Source organism: Bos taurus, chromosome 8 (genome assembly GCF_002263795.3).
Source record: "Bos taurus isolate L1 Dominette 01449 registration number 42190680 breed Hereford chromosome 8, ARS-UCD2.0, whole genome shotgun sequence".
NCBI lineage: Eukaryota > Metazoa > Chordata > Mammalia > Artiodactyla > Bovidae > Bos > Bos taurus.
In genome coordinates, this window is record NC_037335.1 from 100,797,902 (window position 1) to 100,817,247 (window position 19,346).

General features: G+C 40.0%; 1 protein-coding gene across 7 annotated transcripts in view; it reads right to left on the reverse strand.

Annotated features, from left to right (window-relative positions):
• Positions 1-4,163: 4,163 nt before the first annotated feature.
• ECPAS (Ecm29 proteasome adaptor and scaffold) overlaps positions 4,164-19,346 on the reverse strand; it is a 109,948-nt gene continuing 94,765 nt past the window's right edge. For 6 of the 7 annotated variants that reach the window (XM_010808244.4, XM_024996324.2, XM_024996322.2 and 3 more), the window contains 8 exons: positions 18,960-19,168; positions 18,071-18,114; positions 17,780-17,972; positions 16,126-16,264; positions 13,366-13,471; positions 13,071-13,159; positions 10,699-10,770; positions 4,164-7,402 (listed from right to left, as the gene is read on the reverse strand). In XM_010808244.4, coding sequence (XP_010806546.2) covers positions 7,263-7,402; positions 10,699-10,770; positions 13,071-13,159; positions 13,366-13,471; positions 16,126-16,264; positions 17,780-17,972; positions 18,071-18,114; positions 18,960-19,168 — 992 coding nt within the window. In that variant the 3' untranslated portion in view covers positions 4,164-7,262. The remainder of the gene's footprint in view (positions 7,403-10,698; positions 10,771-13,070; positions 13,160-13,365; positions 13,472-16,125; positions 16,265-17,779; positions 17,973-18,070; positions 18,115-18,959; positions 19,169-19,346) is intronic. The other variant, XR_009495682.1, reaches the window with a different exon arrangement.

A 19,346-nucleotide genomic window follows, 5' to 3' on the forward strand; every position in this document is an offset into this window, starting at 1 on the left:
TTTTAGGCTGTTGGCAGGTCTTAGCTATTCTCTACTCCCTCTGTTATTCCCAAAAATTCAGTTAAAGTCATATAAATACAACAGTCTTTGGTAATGGAGCTGTGGCTAATGGAGGAACAGGAGTAGTTGCCAGAATGGGGAACTTGTGGTTTGCAAGGCATTTAAGGAAATCCCTGTCCAATCATTAGCTGACCACCAGGCTAACTGAACAGAGTTAGGTGATCAAGTCCAATAAAGAACTGAGACTTTACAGAGTTGGTTCAGGAAGTAACTAAAAAAGAACAGAGCAAGTGGCAACTGTGCAATGGGAAGAGAATCCCATTTCCAGATTTGCCATATAATGTTTTAATGTCCAGTTTTCAACAACAAAAAAAATGAGACATTTAAAGAAACAGGAAAATATGGGCCATTTTAAAAAATGATAGAAAGGTCAATCCATCAAGAAGACATAACAGTTTGTTGTTGTTCTTCAGTCGCTAAGTCATGTTTGACTCTTTGGACCCCGTGGACTGCAGCACACCAGACTTCCCCTGTCCTTCACTATCTTCCAGAGTTTGTTAAAACTCATGTGCACCGTAATAGTGATGCACTCTAACTACCTCATCCTTTGTTGCCATAACATACCAATTACATATACACATATGAAAAGCAGAGCCCCGAAACACTTAAAACAGAAACTGACAGAGGGAGAACTAGACAATTAACAGTAATAGTTGAAGAATTTAATACTGAAATCTCAAAAAACAAACTAGATAATAGTGGATACATGTATATGTATGGCTGAGTTCCTTTGCTGTCCATCTTGAAACTGTCACTGTTAATCCGCTATACTCCAATATAAAATTAAAAATAAAAAAAGAAACTAGATAGCATATCAATATGGAGAAGGCAATGGCACCCCACTCCAGTACTCTTGCCTGGAAAACCCCATGGACCGAGGAGCCTGGTAGGCTGCATGCAGTCCATGGGGTCGCTGAGGGTCGGACACAACTGAGCGACTTAACTTTCACTTTTCACTTTCATGCATTGGAGAAGGAAATGGCAACCCACTCCAGTGTTCTTGCCTGGAGAATCCCAGGGACGGGGGAGCCTGGTGGGCTGCCATCTATGGGGTCGCACAGAGTCGGACACGACTGAAGCGACTTAGCAGCAACAGCAGCAGCATATCAATAAAGATATAGGAGATTGACAACACTATAAATCAACTAGATTTAACACCACCTATAGAACACACCATCCAACAAAATATACAAATCCACATACACATTCTTCTCAAGCACACATGGAGCATCACCTGCTGATTTTATGCCATAAGGCAGTATACATTTTTCTTCCTTCCCTCCACAGTAGGCTTGCAAGATCCATGTTGATGAGTGTGGCTGCTGTTTGTTCATTTTTTACTGCTATATCATAGTCTATTTTATGATGATAACATACTTTATCCACTATTCTGTTTTTAGACACTAGACATTTTAATTGGCTTCACTTTTTGGCTACTTCAACCAATGCTGTTACAAACCTGCATGTGTATCTTTTGGTACAAGTCTGAGTATATAATTAGGAGTGAAAACTGGTATGTGAAATAACATGCTTACATCACCTTTAGTAGATTTTAAGTGACTTTCCAACATAGTAGGAAAATTTACTATCAGAAGTATCAGTTTCCTATTGTTTCCTAACAAAGTAACCAAAATTTAGTACCCTAAAACAAGAGTCATTTTTTTATACCCCATGGAGCCTCCGGCAGGAATTCAGACTATTTAAGGGTATGTGTGAGAACGTGTAGTATGAACTTGATAAGGACTTTGGATTAGAGACTTTTTTCCTTTGCACAGGAGTTTTTGCAAGCTGGGGGCAGAACTGGTGGGCTGATCTCAAAATTAAAACCTTTGGTAAAACTAATTAAAATAGGATACATTTTGTGAATCTATATTCTCCAGGGATTTAAACAGATTGTTATTTTGTCAAAGGATTTAAAGTATTATATTGGGAGTTACATATACAAAAGAACACCTAAAAGCACCCAGATTGCATACTTTTCAAGACGGAATTCTGTGAGCACAAATATACAAAGGGCCCATGGAGGCTTCTCCCCAGATTCCAAGCACACAATGGAATTAATGGTAAACAGGGGTCTCAAGAAGCCTTATTTTCTAAACATAAATTTCTAATTTGGCACTCTTGCCTCTGAAAGTTGTTTCCATTGACAAGAGTCAGGTAGAAGCATAAATTTTTTAAGTTGTTAAAATTAAGCGGTAATGACATCATAAATAGTTTTTACACCAAATTAAATGGATCATGTATGGATGTGAGTTGGACTGTGAAGAAAGCTGAGCGCCAAAGAATTGATGCTTTTGAACTGTGGTGTTGGAGAAGACTCTTGAGAGTCCTTTGGATTGCAAGAAGAGCCAAACAGTCCATCGTAAAGGAGATCAGTCCTGGGTGTTCATTGGAAGGACTGATGCTGAAGCTGAAACTCTGATACTTTGGCCACCTCATGTGAAGAGTTGACTCATTGGAAAAGACCCTGATGCTGGGAGGGATTGGGGACAGGAGGAGAAGGGGACGACAGAGGATGAGATGGATGGATGGCATCACCGACTCGATGGACATGAGTTTGAGTGAACTCCAGGAGTTGGTGATGGACAGGGAGGCCTGGCGTGCTGTGATTCATGGGGTCGCAAAGAGTCGGACACGACTGAGTGACTGAATTGAACTGAACTGAAGTGGGTTAAATCTAATTTTGTGGACAAGGAGAACTGTTTTAAATACATTTGAAACACGATTTGGTTGATGACCATAATCAAGATATAGAACACTCCAAACACCTAAGACCTTATTTTGTGCCCGTTTGCAATCTACTCTGATCCTATGCCTCCAAACTACTGATCTCATCTGTCACTAGTTTTGCCTTTTCCGGAATTTCATATAAATAGAATTATATGATACACAGCCTCATCACTTAGCATAGTGCTTTATGTTTATATTCATCAGTACTGAGTATTCCACTGCATAAATCACAATGGTTTATTCACTAGTTGACAGACATTTAGACTGTCGTCAGTTTTGAGCTCTTATGAATATTTCAGCTATTCACTTACAAGTCTCGTTTTTATATCCAGTCACTTTGTCTTCTGACTGGAGCATTTAGTCCATTTACATTTGAAGTAATCACTGATGGGTATGTACTTACTGATATTTTGTTGTTTTGTAGCTCGCTCTTGTTTCCTCTTTTAGCTCTGCTTGGTTGTGATTTGATGACTATCTTTAGTACTGTTCGGATTTCTTTTTTCTGTATGGGTGTTATTATATACTTTTTGGTTTGTGGTTATGTTTATATATAGCACTCTATACAAATACATGATTAAACTGTAGATCCCTTAAGTTTGAATGCATTTTAACAACTCTGCATTTTTACCTGTTCCACATTTACTATTTACATATTTACATTTTTGCTTTGTGATCCCTTAACTACTTATTGTGGATTTAGATGATTTTACTACTTTTTTAACCTTCCTACTAGCTTTTCATAGGGTTGCTTTACTACCTTCACTGTATATTTGCCTTTATCAATGAGATTTTTCCTTTAGTGATTTTCATCTCTCTGGTTGTGAACGTTCCACTTAAAAAAAAAAAAAAAAAAAAAACCCAACTGTTATTCTACTCAGTTCATCTGGAACTAGCTTGATGGGAAAAAGAAAAGCATAACAGAAACGGGAGCATTCAAGGCTTATATATATATCTGCTATGAGAGAAAGAGCAAGTTATCTCTCACCTTCAAGCCTATCTTCCACAGCCTAAAACTTTGGTGTCCGTTTACAACATAGGATGAAACCAAATCTCTGATACTTTATGTATATAGCCAGGTATGTTAATCTTGATCAAAAGCAGAACCGCATCTGGGATTACTTTTATCAAAAAATCCAATCTTTCAATGATTGCATTTCTCCAGGTATTTGACAGCAATTATTCAGGTGTCTTGCTTGTTTCTATTTTGCCTTGAAATTCCCAGACACCTAAGCCAACAATTTCTGCTTGGTTAGAAGTAGCTCAGAATATGGCAGGCAGTAGGACTTTTTTGGTCTTTAAAGAATAACTAAGCAATGTCTTGAAGTTGAACTCTTTTCCAAGAGAACCAGTAAAAATTAATGGACCACTTCAAAGAACTGATCATGCAGCTTTTATTTACCACTTAGTATCTCCTTGGGCATCAGAAGGATTTTCCTTTCAAGACTATCACATGCTTTGCTAGCTCAGTACATATTGCAGAGGATTCTATGAAGACTTTGCATATAAAATACAAAAATCTGTTACATATACATCCATTAACAACAGTTTGTACATTACAGTGGGTGCCAGTGTCAAAACAACTCCCTGCACTTCACAAGCAGCATGACTATATTGTGGCAGCAGCAGATAGGACTTCCCCCGGTGGGCAGACAGTGTTCACACAGTGCGACTGCAACTAGAGCACAGACCGACAGAGTCACATCTTGTTTCCTTTGCTTTTCTCATCAGTGAATACACAAGTGAAGAGATGGGAGGGCAAAGCAATGGGGATTTGTGGCGCTCGGGTGTTGCCGTGCGGGTACGCTGTATTCCAGGCAGACACACTGGTGATTGTAAATCTGACACAGACATTACAGAAGTGGCTGCTCTTTATCACCAAAAAGACAGTTTTATACTTTGATTTCCAATTGCCAAATTTCAGGTACCTTCTGTTCACATTATCAGTTAAATTTGTGACGATATGTATTCCAGGAATAAGCAATTCAGTAGACCCTCTAAATCAGTTGCTTATGTCATGAGTAGCACTGAATGTTCCTAGGGAAAAAATAATAAAGATCTGTTTCAGATAGCTTTGGAAAGAGAAGGCCAAAGATACAGACGTTCACAGGTCCTTTTGCCATTTGTTCACCAGTATCACCATTCCACAATTACAAACTCTCACTTATTAACTCTTTTAAATACATGTACGTGTGCATATGCACACCAACACAAGCTGCATCGGGAGACCATGAATAACGTTACTAGCTGTGCAAATGACTTGGCTGGTCAAGATGAAGGCAGTAAGTGTAGAACTTAGAAACGTGCTTAGAAAACTAAAACAAATTAATTCACTAGCACTAAGCACTAAGGTTCAAGTATCTTAGCACCTCTCTCAGCACCATGGGACATTCCCATTATTGAGTAACAAAAAGTTTAAAAAGCATAAAATCTGATGAGGTTTTAAACTTGATATGAGCCAAGAGCACAACTCTTGCCCTTACACTCTTCCTTTCTGCTAATACCTGATCTACACCGCATTCTTGCCTAGGAAGAGTATCCCAGGTACTGAAAACTAAAGTCAGAGGGCACTTAGTGGAAGGGGAAATACTGATCTGAAAAACACCAAGTCCTGTGAGGACATAAGCTTTCTAAAAAATGGGGTTGATTTTTTCTTCCCCAAACACACACCACTCTCAAGTAGAAATCCATGATAGTTTACTTAAAATTCATGATGCTGCCAAAACTCACAATTATATTTAGTATCAGCTAGGAGGATATTTTGGTAATAAACACTTAAATTTTCATTTGTAAAGTCCTTTTCCAGTCAGAAGCAACCCCCAAACATAGCATATACAGCTAGGCTTAGGTACTATCTAGGGCAGTGTTTTTCAAACTATAACAACCCACTTATGAGTCAGAAATGAATTCAGTGGGTCTGAAAGGCATTGAGAATGGGGTGGGGAGCTGGTGGGGAGGGATCAAAGCAGATCACACTTAAGAGTATATCATTTCACAAAACATTTTATTTAAGTTAAAGATTTTCTATTCATCCTCTGTCTCTGTCTCACACACACACATACAAACACACAGAGTTCTGGGTCATGATGTAAAAAGTTACTTTGACTATGGGTCACAGTCAAGAAAATTCATTTCCTACTCCAGGGGATCTTCCCAGCCCAGGGATCGAACACATGTCTTTAGCATCTCCTGCATTGGCAGATGGATTCTTTACCATAAGTGCCACCTGGGAAGCTCCACTTCGGTTAACAGAGGCCCCCAAAAATAACAACATGGAATTTCCACCCTGCTGTTAACATCAGTAAGGGGTCAGAATTGAGTGAAAGTCAATTTTGTGCTTGGAATCCAAGGTGAGCTAGAGGGTTCTCCATTCACCTTGATAGACACTTATTTAAACTTCTTTCCCCCTTACCTGACATCCCTGGGCAGGAGTATGAGCAGTACAAGGAAAGAAAGAATCCCTAGCTGCAATTACTTACTTTGAATGATATCATGTTATTCCCAGATGGCTAATTAAAATGCTTCTCTTTCTGTCTCACAGTCATATTGTTAGCATAAAAGTGGGTAGAAAATTTTAATTTGCCTTTACAGTTTTGAGATTATAAATGATATAAACCAAAGCACTTACGACATCATTGTTGGTTGGAGTTTTGCAAAATACACACCACAGAATGAACACTTTTGTCCTAACCTACCTTCATCTGCTTTTAAAAGGAGGATGATTAGAATTATCACATAGAAACTCAATTTCCCCTCCCTCTCAATCTGTAAGGTTGGTAGATAACCATTCGAAAAGCCAACCATCTAAACAAATGATAAGACAAATGTTCAGCTTCTGAACTTCAAGAATCCAAGAGTGCTTACATAATGGGTCAGTTCAGTTCTGGTGCCAGGACGGCTGTACCTTCTCATCTTGGGAATTTCTCAGGCAGGTCAAGGTTAGCACTGATTGGCAGCAGGGTGTAAAAGAAAAGTGTCCTGGGTAGGTCATCAAACATGCAGGTTCCAGCCTCGGCACAGGCCTCCGAACGGAAGCTACATCATCTCATAGCCTGTTTCTTCAGGTTACAGAAGGGGGTTAAACTAAGTGATTGACACAGCCCCTCTTCCTGAAAGGACTTTATAAAATTTGGATGCAGTTCTAAGATTTTTATGCAGGTTCCCGCTGTAACTTTGTCTATTCCTTTAATAACAGCTCTAATTCTTTCAACAGCTATTTCTGTCAGTTTCACCTACAACCACCTCTCAAATATCATCCAAGGTTCCATTTAGCTTATCCAGTCCAGATACTTTTAAAACATCGAGTAAAATAAAGCTAATAAGGAACAAAATTTAAGGCATTTTTTTTTTATTTCAGCCAAGGAATGATGCATGCTACAGATTAATCTTTACTTTCCCCACTTGGTTTTTCAAAGAACACCACCGTTTCAAACCCCAGTGAACATGGCACTTGTTTTCTTTCTTCCCCTTCTAATTCACTGCAGACTTTCAAGTGTTTTCTTCAGTAACGATGCTTTCTCCTGCAGCTCAGGTCTGCTGTCTGTCTCCATGGCTCCTAAAGACTCAATCAGGACCACTCTGCACTCAGGGGTCAGACTTGCCCACTGTTTCGATTCTGAACGGAAATAAGAAACACAAAAGAATCCTTATAGAAGAAGCAAGCAGAAAACCCCAAACTATTCTTTCTGCTTTTATGCCACACATCCTATCCCTGAAGTAAATGCAATAACTGTTCTGCATATAATGATCACGGGTTTAATAGTTGTCTCAGAATCTAATTATTGACAATAACCTGAGGGCCTATCAGGGGTTTCATCCTCTGCCTCCAGAGCTGCTGGGACAACGAGAATGAAGGGTCACTGAAGCCACTGAGGAGACAGGGCACATAGTGACAAAAAGCCATTGCAGCAACTGAGCTGAATATATCTTTGTAAGCCAAGCTCAGTAAAAAAAAAAAATCAATACATCTGAAAACTGTAGAGACAGTTTGAACCGATGATACTTTATTACACCTTTAAGAGAAGCATAGAAGAACTACATGCATGCTCAAAATTTTAGAAATTCAGAAAGTATGTCAGATACTAAATCTTGTTTATGAGGTTCTGATATGTTCTGATGATGGAGTTTCAAGCTAGATATTTCACTGTTTAGCCTCATTTTCCTCATCTAGAATGTACGCATACATATGTGGCAAACACGAGAATCCAGGGATATATCTAAGTTCCTAGCTTTCATTTCAACAAGGAAAATGGGATTATGAGATGTGCAATGCTACTGAAACAAACAGCCTATTTGACGGAGCCCTAAGAGATGCTTTAATTGCTAGGCAAGGACAGAGACAGAATGAGAAACCGCAAATACATAAGGCTCTACAGAAAACTGTTCCATCTTCCTCATTCTTTATTCGTATGGCTAAAATAACAAAAAACAGGAAACAGAAAAAAAAAGAAAAGAGGCCTCCTTCTGAAGTCAGCAGCAGATACACTACTGGAGAAATGCTACCAGTCTCCTGTTACCAGTGATAGAACAGACCATTAGATAAAATCACTTCTGTATAAGACAGCTTTTAAAAAGGAAAACAGAAAAAAAAAATCAACTAAGAAAACTGCAATCAAATTTGATGATTCGGGAAGTTAACTGTTAAATGTTTTCCTAACTTCACTTTTCAGTGCGTCATTGTTTACTGACATGAGTGCAGTGAGTTCTGCCCTGCCACTGTCAGCCGCCTGCTGTAATTAACCAAGACTAACTCAAGATTCACTACAGAAACTAAATCTTTTTTTTTTTTTAACTAATTAATTTTAGTTCAGTTCAGTTCAGCAGCTCAGTTGTGTCTGACTCTTTGTGACCCCATGGACTGCAGCACACCAGGCCTCCCTGTCCATCACCAAGTCCTGGAGTTCACTCAAACTCATGTCCATTGAGCCGGTGATGCCAACCAACCATCTCATCCTCTGTCGTCCCCTTCTCCTCCCGCTTTCATCTTTCCCAGCATCACGGTCTTTTCAAATGAGTCAGTTCTTCACATCAGGTAGCCAAATTATTGGAGCTTCAGCTTCAGCATCAGTCCTCCCAATGAATATTCAGGAGGAGGCTAATTACTTTACAATATCGTGGTGGTTTTTGCCATATATTGACATGAATCAGCCACGGGTGTAGTGTACATGTGTCCCCCCATCCTGAAACCTCTCCCCACCCCATCCCTCTGGGTTGTCCCAGGGCACTGGCTTTGAGTGCCCTGCTTCATGCATTGAACTTGGACTGGTCATCTACTTTACATGTGGTAATATACATGTTTCAATGCTATTCTCTCAAATCATCCCACCCTTGCCTTCTCCCACAGAGTCCAAAAGTCTGTTCTATACATCTGTGTCTCTTTTGCTGTCTTGCATATAGGGTCATCATTATCATCTTTCTAAATTCCATATATATGTATTAATATACTGTACTGGTATTTCTTTCTGACTTACTTCACTCTGTATAATGGGCTTCAGTTTCATCCACCTCATTAGAACTGACTCAAATGTGCTTTTTTTTTAATAGCTGAGTAAGATTCCATTGTGTATATGTACCACAGCTTTCTTATCCATTCGTCTGCTGATGGACATCTAGGTTGCTTCCATGTCCTAGCTATTGTAAACAGTGCTGCAATGAACACTGAGTTACATATGTCTCTTTCAATTCTGGTTTCCTCGGTGTGGATGCCCGGCAGTGGGATTGCTGGGTCATATGGCAGTTCTAGTTTCAGTTTTTTAAGGAATCTCCACACTGTTCTCCATAGTGGCTATATTAGTTTGCATTCCCACCAACAGCCTAAGAGGGTTTCCTTTCTCCACACCCTCTCCAGCATTTATTGTTTGTAGACTTTTTGATGGCAGTCATTCTGACTGGTGTGAGGTGATTCCTCACTGTGGTTTTGACTTACATTTCTCTGATAATGAGTGATGTTGAGCATCTTTTCATGTGTTTGTTGGCCATCTCTATGTCTTCTTAGGAGAGATGTCTGTTTAGTTCTTTGGCCCATTTTTTGATTGGGTCGTTTATTTTTCTGGTATCAAGCTGCATGAGCTGCTTGCATATTTTGGAGATTAATTCTTTGTCAGTTATTTCATTTGCTACTATTTTCTCCCATTCCGAAGGCTGCCTTTTCACCTTGTGCAGAAGCTTTTAGGTTTACTTAGGTCCCATTTATTTCCATTACTCTGGGAGGTGGGTCATAGAGGATCTTGCTGTGATTTATGTCAAAGAGTATTCTATGTTTTCCTCTAGGAGTTTTATAGTTTCTGGTCTTACATTTAGATCTCTAATCCATTGTGAGTTTATTTTTGTGTATGGTGTTAGAAAGTGTTCCAGTTTCATTCTTTTATAGGTGGTTGACCAGTTTTCCCAGCACCATTTGTAAAAGAGATTGTCTTTTCTCCACTGTATAATTTTGCCTCTGTTATGAAAGATAAGGTGTCCATAGGTACTTGGATTTATCTCTGGGTTTTCTATTTTGTTCCATTGATCTATATCTCTGTCTTTGTGCCAATACCATACTGTCTTGATGATTGTATCTTTGTAGTATATTCTGAAGTCAGGCAGTTTGATTTCTCCAGTTCCATTCTTCTTTCTCAAGATTGCTTTGGCTATTTGAGGTTTTTTGTGTTGGAAACCAAAACTTTATTGAGATAATCACAGTTCATAGTGCATTAAAAGTATATAAAATAGAAGTGTACCAAATTTAACACTTCATAAAGTTTGAAGGTTTTAGCTATGTATATTAAACTTTCATGTACAAATATATTAATTTACATTTTGGAATATATGCTTCATTAAAAATAAAAACAGAAAATAAAAAAATTCCTAAAACATCTGCCATAAAGTTTCCTTGGCTTTCCAATCCTCCAATCAGAAGTATCAAGAACTCACCTTCAAGTTTTTTAAGCAGCAATTCTATCACAGATAAAGCTTCTGTTCTCACAGATGAGTAGGTCTTATTTTCTAAGAAGGAAATCATATAGTTCACATTATTCGTTTTATATGCCTTACAAACAGTACTTTTAAGATTAAGTTAATGTTACTGAAAAAAAGACATTCAGAAATTATAAATTCAGAAAAAGATATACCTATTCTTAAGTAATTATCCCTTTGCCAATTATCACCAAATATTAGAAATATGCTGTAAGTCCATATTCCTTACTTCAAAAAAAAAAAGCCATCAGTGAAATATACCAATCTCCACAATAAATGGCAATATTTAAAGGACCCATTTTAGAAGTCAGAAATCAAAAGACAGTATCTCAAACACATATTGACCTCATAGGATACCTAAGAAAGTCTTAAGGTTTTCATGACCTCTTCATTTTAGCAAAGAACATGATACAACCCAGGGGTAAAGAGCCAACTCGGGGACACCTGGCCGGGACCCGACCCCACAAGCACGTTTCTTAGCTGCCAGTTCTTTATCCAAAACCATGTGGCTACCTCCAAGGATCACCAGTGAAATATGCTTCCTTGGTGTCTACTCTACACGGAGCATCTAGCTCACAGTGAAACTGTCTAGAGAAGAAACTGACACATAACCAGACCTGAGTCAAAGAAAGAACAAAATAAGGTTATGACAGGTTGTCATGCTACGAAGTACACAAGTGCTGAAGAAACGGTGGTGAGCTGGCAACCGGACACAGCAGTCAGCCCAAAGGGGCTTCCACTGGCCAAATCTGGGATAGTTTCAGCAACAAATTAATTCAGGAAAGTAATTACAAACCAACAGGGAAATGAAGGGATTCATGAAACAATGTGGATAACAGATTAATAAAGAGTTCAGGAGAGGGACCTGGCTTATGAGAAGATATCAGTTGTCAAAGGGTAAATGTAGAGGAAGTGCTAGAGTTGGAAAATCCTCTTAGTAAAAGCTGGCTCAGGAAAACCTATCAATGCATGCCGAATCTAGAGGAGATATTTTGAAAACCAGCAGTCCATGTACATGGTCTTAAAGTGTCTTCTCCCAGACTGCTTAGAAGACACAGTTCTGAAGAGGAGCAGGTTATTCGAATGGTCTTAAAATATGTTCTCCCACAGGCTGCTTACCAGACAGAATGGGAAAAAACAGTAACCATACAGCAGAGAAAACTGAGTGATACCTTGACTGGATCATCACAATTAACCTCACCAATGAGGGCAGAGGAACAGTGTGCCTCTTGATGGGAGAGGACACACCACTTACAGAGAAGCACAACTGGGAGCTCATAACCCGGATCTGATCACGGGGAAACACCAGGCAAGCAGCAAATGACAAACATGCTAGTTTTAAAGCGGGGCAAGCTGAGGCTTTTCTTCAAAACTGTCAATGTCATATAAGACGGAAAAAGGCCGAGGAAGCACTCCAGATTAAAGGAGACTAACAGGATATGACAACTATCAATAAATGCACCAAATGACTCTGAACCAGATTCCTTAAGGAGAGGAGGAAAAAATTATATAAAAAACATTACTGAATCAACTGAAAACCTAGAATATGAATGGTTAAAAATACTACATCATTACACTATCTAAAGTTGGTAACTATACTATGATTATGTAAAAGCAGGCACACTGAAGAACTTAGGAGAAAAGGGGCAGGATGTAAGCAACATACTTTCAGATGTTCAGGGAAAAGTATTATATGTGTACAGAAGGCAAATCAAAGTAACTGGCACAAAATGTTAACAGGTGACTTTGGGTAAAGCATATGCAAGTATCATATGCACTATTACTGTACTTTTCTCTAAGTCTGAAATTATTTCCAAATACAAGGTTTTAAAAAATACTGATCACAAAGGCTTTTCTAATCTAGATGTTGAAATCCTAATTAGTTTCAGGTTAATACTTTCCAGTTTGGGGGCACATACTGAGTCTACTAAATAGACGAGTTCAGTAGTTGGTTCCATGAATTTAGTTTCCAGCACAAGGCAGGACAAAAATGAAAACCCCCTTATCCATGTCAGAAAGTGAAAGCGAAAGCCGCTCAGTCATGTCCGACTCTTTGGGACCCCATTGACTGTACAGTCCATGGCATCTTCCAGGCCAAGAATACTGGAGTGGTAGCCTTTCCCTTCTCCAGGGGATTTTCCCAACCCAAGGATCGAACCCAGGTCTCCGGCATTGCAGGTGGATTCTTTACTAGCTGAGCCACAGGGGAAGCCCAAGAATACTGGAGTGGGGAGCCTATCCCTTCTCCAGCAGATGCTCCTGACCCAGGAATCCAACCGGGGTCATCTGCACTGCAGGCGGACTCTTTACCATATCAGTTTACCACTCACCTAAAGAATATGTGATTGATTTACAAGTTTCAAGGAGAATTTCAGCCAGAGCCTCAGGATCTGCATGTTCTTCTTCTAAAAGCATTAATCTGTACAAATCAGAGAGCAAGATCCAAATACTAGTTATTTCAGAAACATTCTAAAGCCTTTCTGGCACAAACAACTCCTATCTGTATGTATTACTTTATGATGTCATTTTAGCTTTTTGAAATTTAACAGAATTCCACTGATTATACATAAGATGCTAAGGGGAAGGGGAAAGTAAAATAAATGACTGAACTATGAAGCGAATTACCCCTGAAAAAAGGCATTCATCGCCTGTAGGACTCCCAGCTGCACTTTCCATGTGCTGAGTTTCAGCCGTTCACACATCAGTTTGCACAACTCCTGACGATAACAACCTGGGAAAAAAGACAGATTGGGACACAGCAGGACAGAGTATGAAGAAGCAAGAGACAGAGCAAGTGAGAGAAACAAAGAACAGAGAGGAAGAGAGGGACAAACAGAGAAAGGGTGGGATTCGGGGGGTAAGTGGAAAAGAGAGGGAGAGAGGAAAAAGTGAAAAAACAAAAACAAATGCCTTTAATTAAAGCCAGGAAATTTCAAAAACACTTCAGTATGACTCTGTTCAATTCCCACAAACTTCCTTTAATCAGAAATATGCTCCCCCTACCCTCAAATCATATATAACTATTCAAAAGTTGTAACTATTCACTGTCAGGGCAATATCCTTCTCTACAGAACTGACAGTCAACCACACTGTGTTTTCCCTGTAAAATACCCTGAATGACGGCCAAAGAAAGCAGGACTCTGGAGGCCAGGGGTCCTTGCTGGACACTCACAAGCTTATGCATATTGCAGACTTAACTAGAGTCAGTGGTGCTTTATTCCAAATCTGTTATGCCAACTGCACTCTTATTATAATTATGTAATTAATATTTTGCTAAGTGATGAAAGAGGAACATAAAACTCAACAAAGTAGTTTTTTGTTGTTGTTGTTGAGCTCAGTTATATCTTTATTAGGAAAGCAGTTATTTTTTAAATGCTACAGAATTTAGTAAGATTCACAAATGTAAAGATAGATAGGGGTTAAGAATCTAGATTCTGCATTTGAACCGCTTCCTAAGAAATTGTGCTTTCTTTCTCTACTATAAAGAAATAAAAACAAAAACAAAAAAAGGGAATAAAACCAGGAATTGAAGATGATGAGTAAGATGTATATGAGAAGCCAGTGTGGAAGAAATTCTCAAAGGCCTTTGCCCTTCCCCTGTATGTGAATGTACATCTCTACTCCTTACACTAAGACTGCCTTGTATGTGTGATCTTTTTATAAAACTCCCTATTTGAATTTTTTCCACCTATCAAGCAAAAGTTAATAGTCCTAATGAAATCAAATAAGTGGGCTTCCACTGCAATCCAAACATAACACCAAGAAATAAAACCTCTTACAAATCTGTATCTCTGGGAAAACCCATCCTATACATAGTAAATATCCTTTTTGAAGTTCACACAAAGGATGGCAAGGCTCAATGACACTCTTAAGTGTGATTTTAGATACATCCAAAACATTATAAAAACAGAGAGACATTACTTTGCCAACAAAGGTCCATCTAGTCAAAGCTATGGATTTTCCAGTAGTCATGTATGTATGTGAGAGCTGGAACATAAAGAAGGCTGAGCACCAAAGAACGGATGCTTTTGAACTGTGGTGTTGGAGAAGACTCTTGAGAGTCCCTTGGAGTTGGGGATAGACAGGGAACCCTGGTGTGCTTTAGTCCATGGGGTTGCAAAGAGTCACAACTGAGCAACTGAACTGAACTGAATCAGAGTCAACGATGCTTTTCATAAGATTCAGGAATATTCAGATGTAGGATGCACTGCAAGAACCAATACAAGGCAAACTCCTACTAACTACAACCTAACCCGCGAGTAAAGGTTTATTATTTATTTAAACCTTCACTGATAGCTCAGTTGGTAAAGAATCTGCCTGCAATACAGGAGAGACCCTGGTTCAATTTTTGGGTGGGAAGATCCGCTGGAGAAGGGATAGGCTACCCACTCCAGTATTCTTGGGTTTCCTTTGTGGCTCAGCTAGTAAAGAATCCGCCTGCAATGCAGGAGACCTGGGTTCAATCCCTGGGTTGGGAAGATCCCCTGGAGAAGGGAAAGGCTACCCACCCCAGTATTCTGGCCTGCAGAATTCCATGGACTGTATAGTCCATGGGGTCACAAAGAGTCAGACACAACTGAGCAACTTTCACTTTCACTTTTCACTTGGAAGGATTATGCTCAATTCTGCAAATCTCTCAGAAAATTACGAGTTTCTCAGGCAGACAGATTTCATTTGCTTATTGAAGGTTAAGCAACAAGGCCGTTAATTTTGAGACAGAGAGACCCCCACTAGTAAGTTCCATGGATCTCTCAGAATACAGTGCCATAAACAAGACCAACAGAATTCTTTTTATAGTCAAATTATCTACATAAAATGTATCACAGTTGTTATGGTGGTTTAGTTGCTAAGTCATGTCTGACAGGCTCCTCTGTCCTTGGGATTCTCCAGGCAAGAATACTGGAGTGGGATGCCATTTCCCACAAATTCACATGCTGAAATCCTAATAACCCCAAGTATCTCAGAATGTGACTGTGCTGGGAGACGGTTTTCAAAGAGACCATTAGGGCCCTAATCCAAGAAGACTGGTATATAAGATATAAGAACATTAGGACACAGAGACATGGATGGCCATTTACAAGCCAAGGAGAAAGAGCCCAAAAGAAACCTCAACACTGTTGACATCTTGATCTCAGACTTCTAGTCTCCAGACTTTGAGGAAGGAAGCCACCCAGGCTGCAGGACTATGTTACAGTGGCCGTACCAAATTAACAGTCAATGAGATTATTTGTCAACAGAGAAGTAAGATTTATATTGGATAATCCTCTCTATTCATCAGTCAGGCTCTATACTGCAGCTATAAACCATCACACAGAACGCCTCTGCTCTCGTGAAGTAACTCCTGACTACAGCAGCACTTCTCGAAACGCAGGTTCTGTTGCTTACGCTGGGTCTCCACACTTCGGGGCCAGGCTTTGCCCAGGCTCTCAAAGGCTCCCAGCAGAGATTCCAGCTGGAGCTCCTTTTCCTTCTCATTCTCATCTTCATTTTTGGTAGTTCGGACTCCAATGCTTTCAGGTGAGTTCTGAAAGGCAAAAAAAAGAAAGCAAATTAAAAAATTTTTTTTCTTTGAAGTTACAAGTATACTATTAAAACATTCAGGGTACCAGAGTATGAGATATTAACCAGGAATTAAATGCTAAATTCTCTACCATGGGTTGCCCTATTCATTAAAAGAATTTTGAACAGGAAGACTACATCTCTCCAATAAATTTGGGTGATCCTGTAAAGGACTCTGTGGGCAAAGGTGAAAAAACCTATTGTATATATAGTATTTTGAGCACAACACACAAAGGGTGGCATTACAATCATGGAATTAAAGGAGAAAGAACTCGGTAATGATCTAAATCCAAACTCTGTCTTTATAAGATAAGGAAACAAGCTGGGAGGTCACTTGTCCAGCTGGCTGGTGAAATAAGGCATTTAAAACACATGTCTCCCAAATCCATACACTACCATTATGTATGTAACAGAAATTATTTAAACAACTTTTTTACAACTGCAAAATAGCAGCAACACAAGAAACCAAATAAAAATGTTATTTAAAATACTTTGTGTTTCACCAAAAAAAAAAAAAAAAAAAATTGGTAAACCATACCCTTCTCTGAATCAGTGTCCAACCTTTAAAAACAAGAACTTCATTATCCAAAAGAAATCAAGGTCCATTTTTGATCAAAGTCCCCCAATCTGTAGCAAAGGCAGTCAACAGTGGCACACTGAGCTCCCTGTCTTCCCTCTGGGATGCCCGGGCTGGCTGCTGCACAGACTTGCAACACAAAGCTCATTCCCACCATGAGAGAGACTATTCTTCCACTCCAACACCAGACTCGGGAACTCACTGGTCCCGCAGCCCTAAATTTCTTGCCTCTCAGGATGAAATCTCTGCAATAAACTCATCTTTCTGCTTTGTTTTTTATTTTTTTTTAGCCATGCCACATGTCATGTGGGATCTTAGTTCCCTGATCAAATCCATACCCGCTGCACTGAAGTGCAGAGTCTTAACCACTGGACTTCCAGGGAAGCCCTCTGCTTTGTTGGAAAAAAAAAAAAAACAACCCACCATTATCCCACGGAGGGGAAATGGATACCTAAAATGAAGATTACTGTTTGCAACCTCATCTGAAGCCAGGTATGGCCATCTGGCTAAGCACTGACCGACGGGAGAAGTGAAAAGGCCCTGCCACAGTGTCCAGGAGCTCCCCTTAAAAGAGATCTGATGTGCCTACTCTGACCTTTCATTCTTTCTCCATCTCCTCTGCCATCACCCGCTTGGAACGCAGACACACGGTGGACTGTGAAGACAGTGGCCACCGCCCAGGGATAGCAGAGTTGGGAGCTGTAAAGAGCCAGACTCCCAAAACTAGTATGTGAGAGACAAACGTCTGTCTTGCTTAAAGCCATAATGTTTTGGGATCGCCTGCAATTTGCAGCTACATGAATCCTAACAAAACGTGCAAAGAGGACACAGGAAAATCTTTTCCTTTTTTAAAAAAATCTTTTAAACTATAAACGAGACCTTAAAGAAGAGGGCAGGCGTTACCTTCTTGATGAGAGGTATGACGATGTCGGCAAACTCCTGGAATCTGTCTTCTTTGGTGGCCTTTAAGACATCCCCTGCACAACTGATTGCTACCATCTTGTACTTGGGGTTCTCTCTGCCACACTCCTTCAGAACAGCCTGCAGGATTTCATTTGTGCTGGGCTGACCGGGCACAGGCTTCTCCAGCTCTGCACTGTACGACCCACACGAAAGCACCAAACAATTAATAAAGGCTGAGGCTTTCTGGCTCAGTTTAAGAAATGGCGTCTGATTCACTGAAGGAACATTTACCTGCAAGCTGTCACCACACAGGCAATGGCTTTCAAAAGTTCTTCCTAAAGGATTGAAAGAGGAAAAGATAAGCACCCATGTGTCATTTACATTCTCTGCACGTGACTACAACTACCTCAGAAGTGTCTAAAAATTATGGCAACAAAAATGAACCAGTCACCACATCTATAACACACTTTTTGTTTAACGAGCACATCAGAGTTTTTCTCCAGACCATGGAAGCAGGATAACTGTCCTCATCTCCACTGCGTGAAGCCTAGAGAACCGACTTGCCCAAGGGCATAGAGGCAGAAGCGTTAACAATGGAATCAGAACTGGTTCTGACTCTGAGGCCCCCACTTCATTTACAGCTCTGCATGCCACCAGGGCTTCCACCATGTCAAGCAGACTATATATAATGCCACAGTCTCATGCTCCCCACGATACAGCCACTGTGTTAACCTACCATCAACGTCTATAAAAAATGACCAATTCACAGGCCCCAGAGACGTGCATCCTGAACTCGGGGTTTAGACACACTGGCCTGGCCACTCAATTTCACATATGCCCAATCCTGATGGTCTGCTCAGGAGGTCAACAGGGACAAAAGGATGAACACCCGGGTTAAGCCTTACCTTGGGAAGTTGAACAGGATAAATAAAAATCAACCCCCAGCATTACTGTGCACTATTCAAGGACACCTGGGTTACACTCTGATGAAATACCACATTTAATCAAAGTTTACCCAAGGCTTCCCACTGCCTAGGAAATCTGTCTGGTTCACAAAAACCATCCATCTTTTGTCCCACAAAACAACATTTTAATTTTTATAGAAAATGAAAAGTGAAGGATGAAGTCATAATCCTTTAAGGATACCTTAGGTTTAACTGGGCATGAATGGTTCCTTTACCTTTCCTGCCCACGTTCTTCCAGCTAGGCCTTGTAGTAATGCGGTCAGTATCATTCCCAGATACGGAGGTACCAGGGAGCTGGTTTGCTTTGCGATTGACGCCATGGCAATTGCACCCTGCGCTTTCATTTTCCAGGACTGAGACTGTAAAGCCTTCTGGGTAATGGTAATCAACTCCTGCAGGTATAACCGAATGCCGCCAAAGGAACCTAGATTATGAAAAGCGAAATTAAAACAACTTTTAAGTGACCAAAACAACCCCCAAAACTAATGGATTTTTTTCCCCTAAGTCTGGAATAAAAGTCGTGAACATCAGTTTAAAGCAGTGACTCAACAGTGACATTGCATCACATCACTCTCTGAAAGGAAGAGAATGGGAGGAGGGGT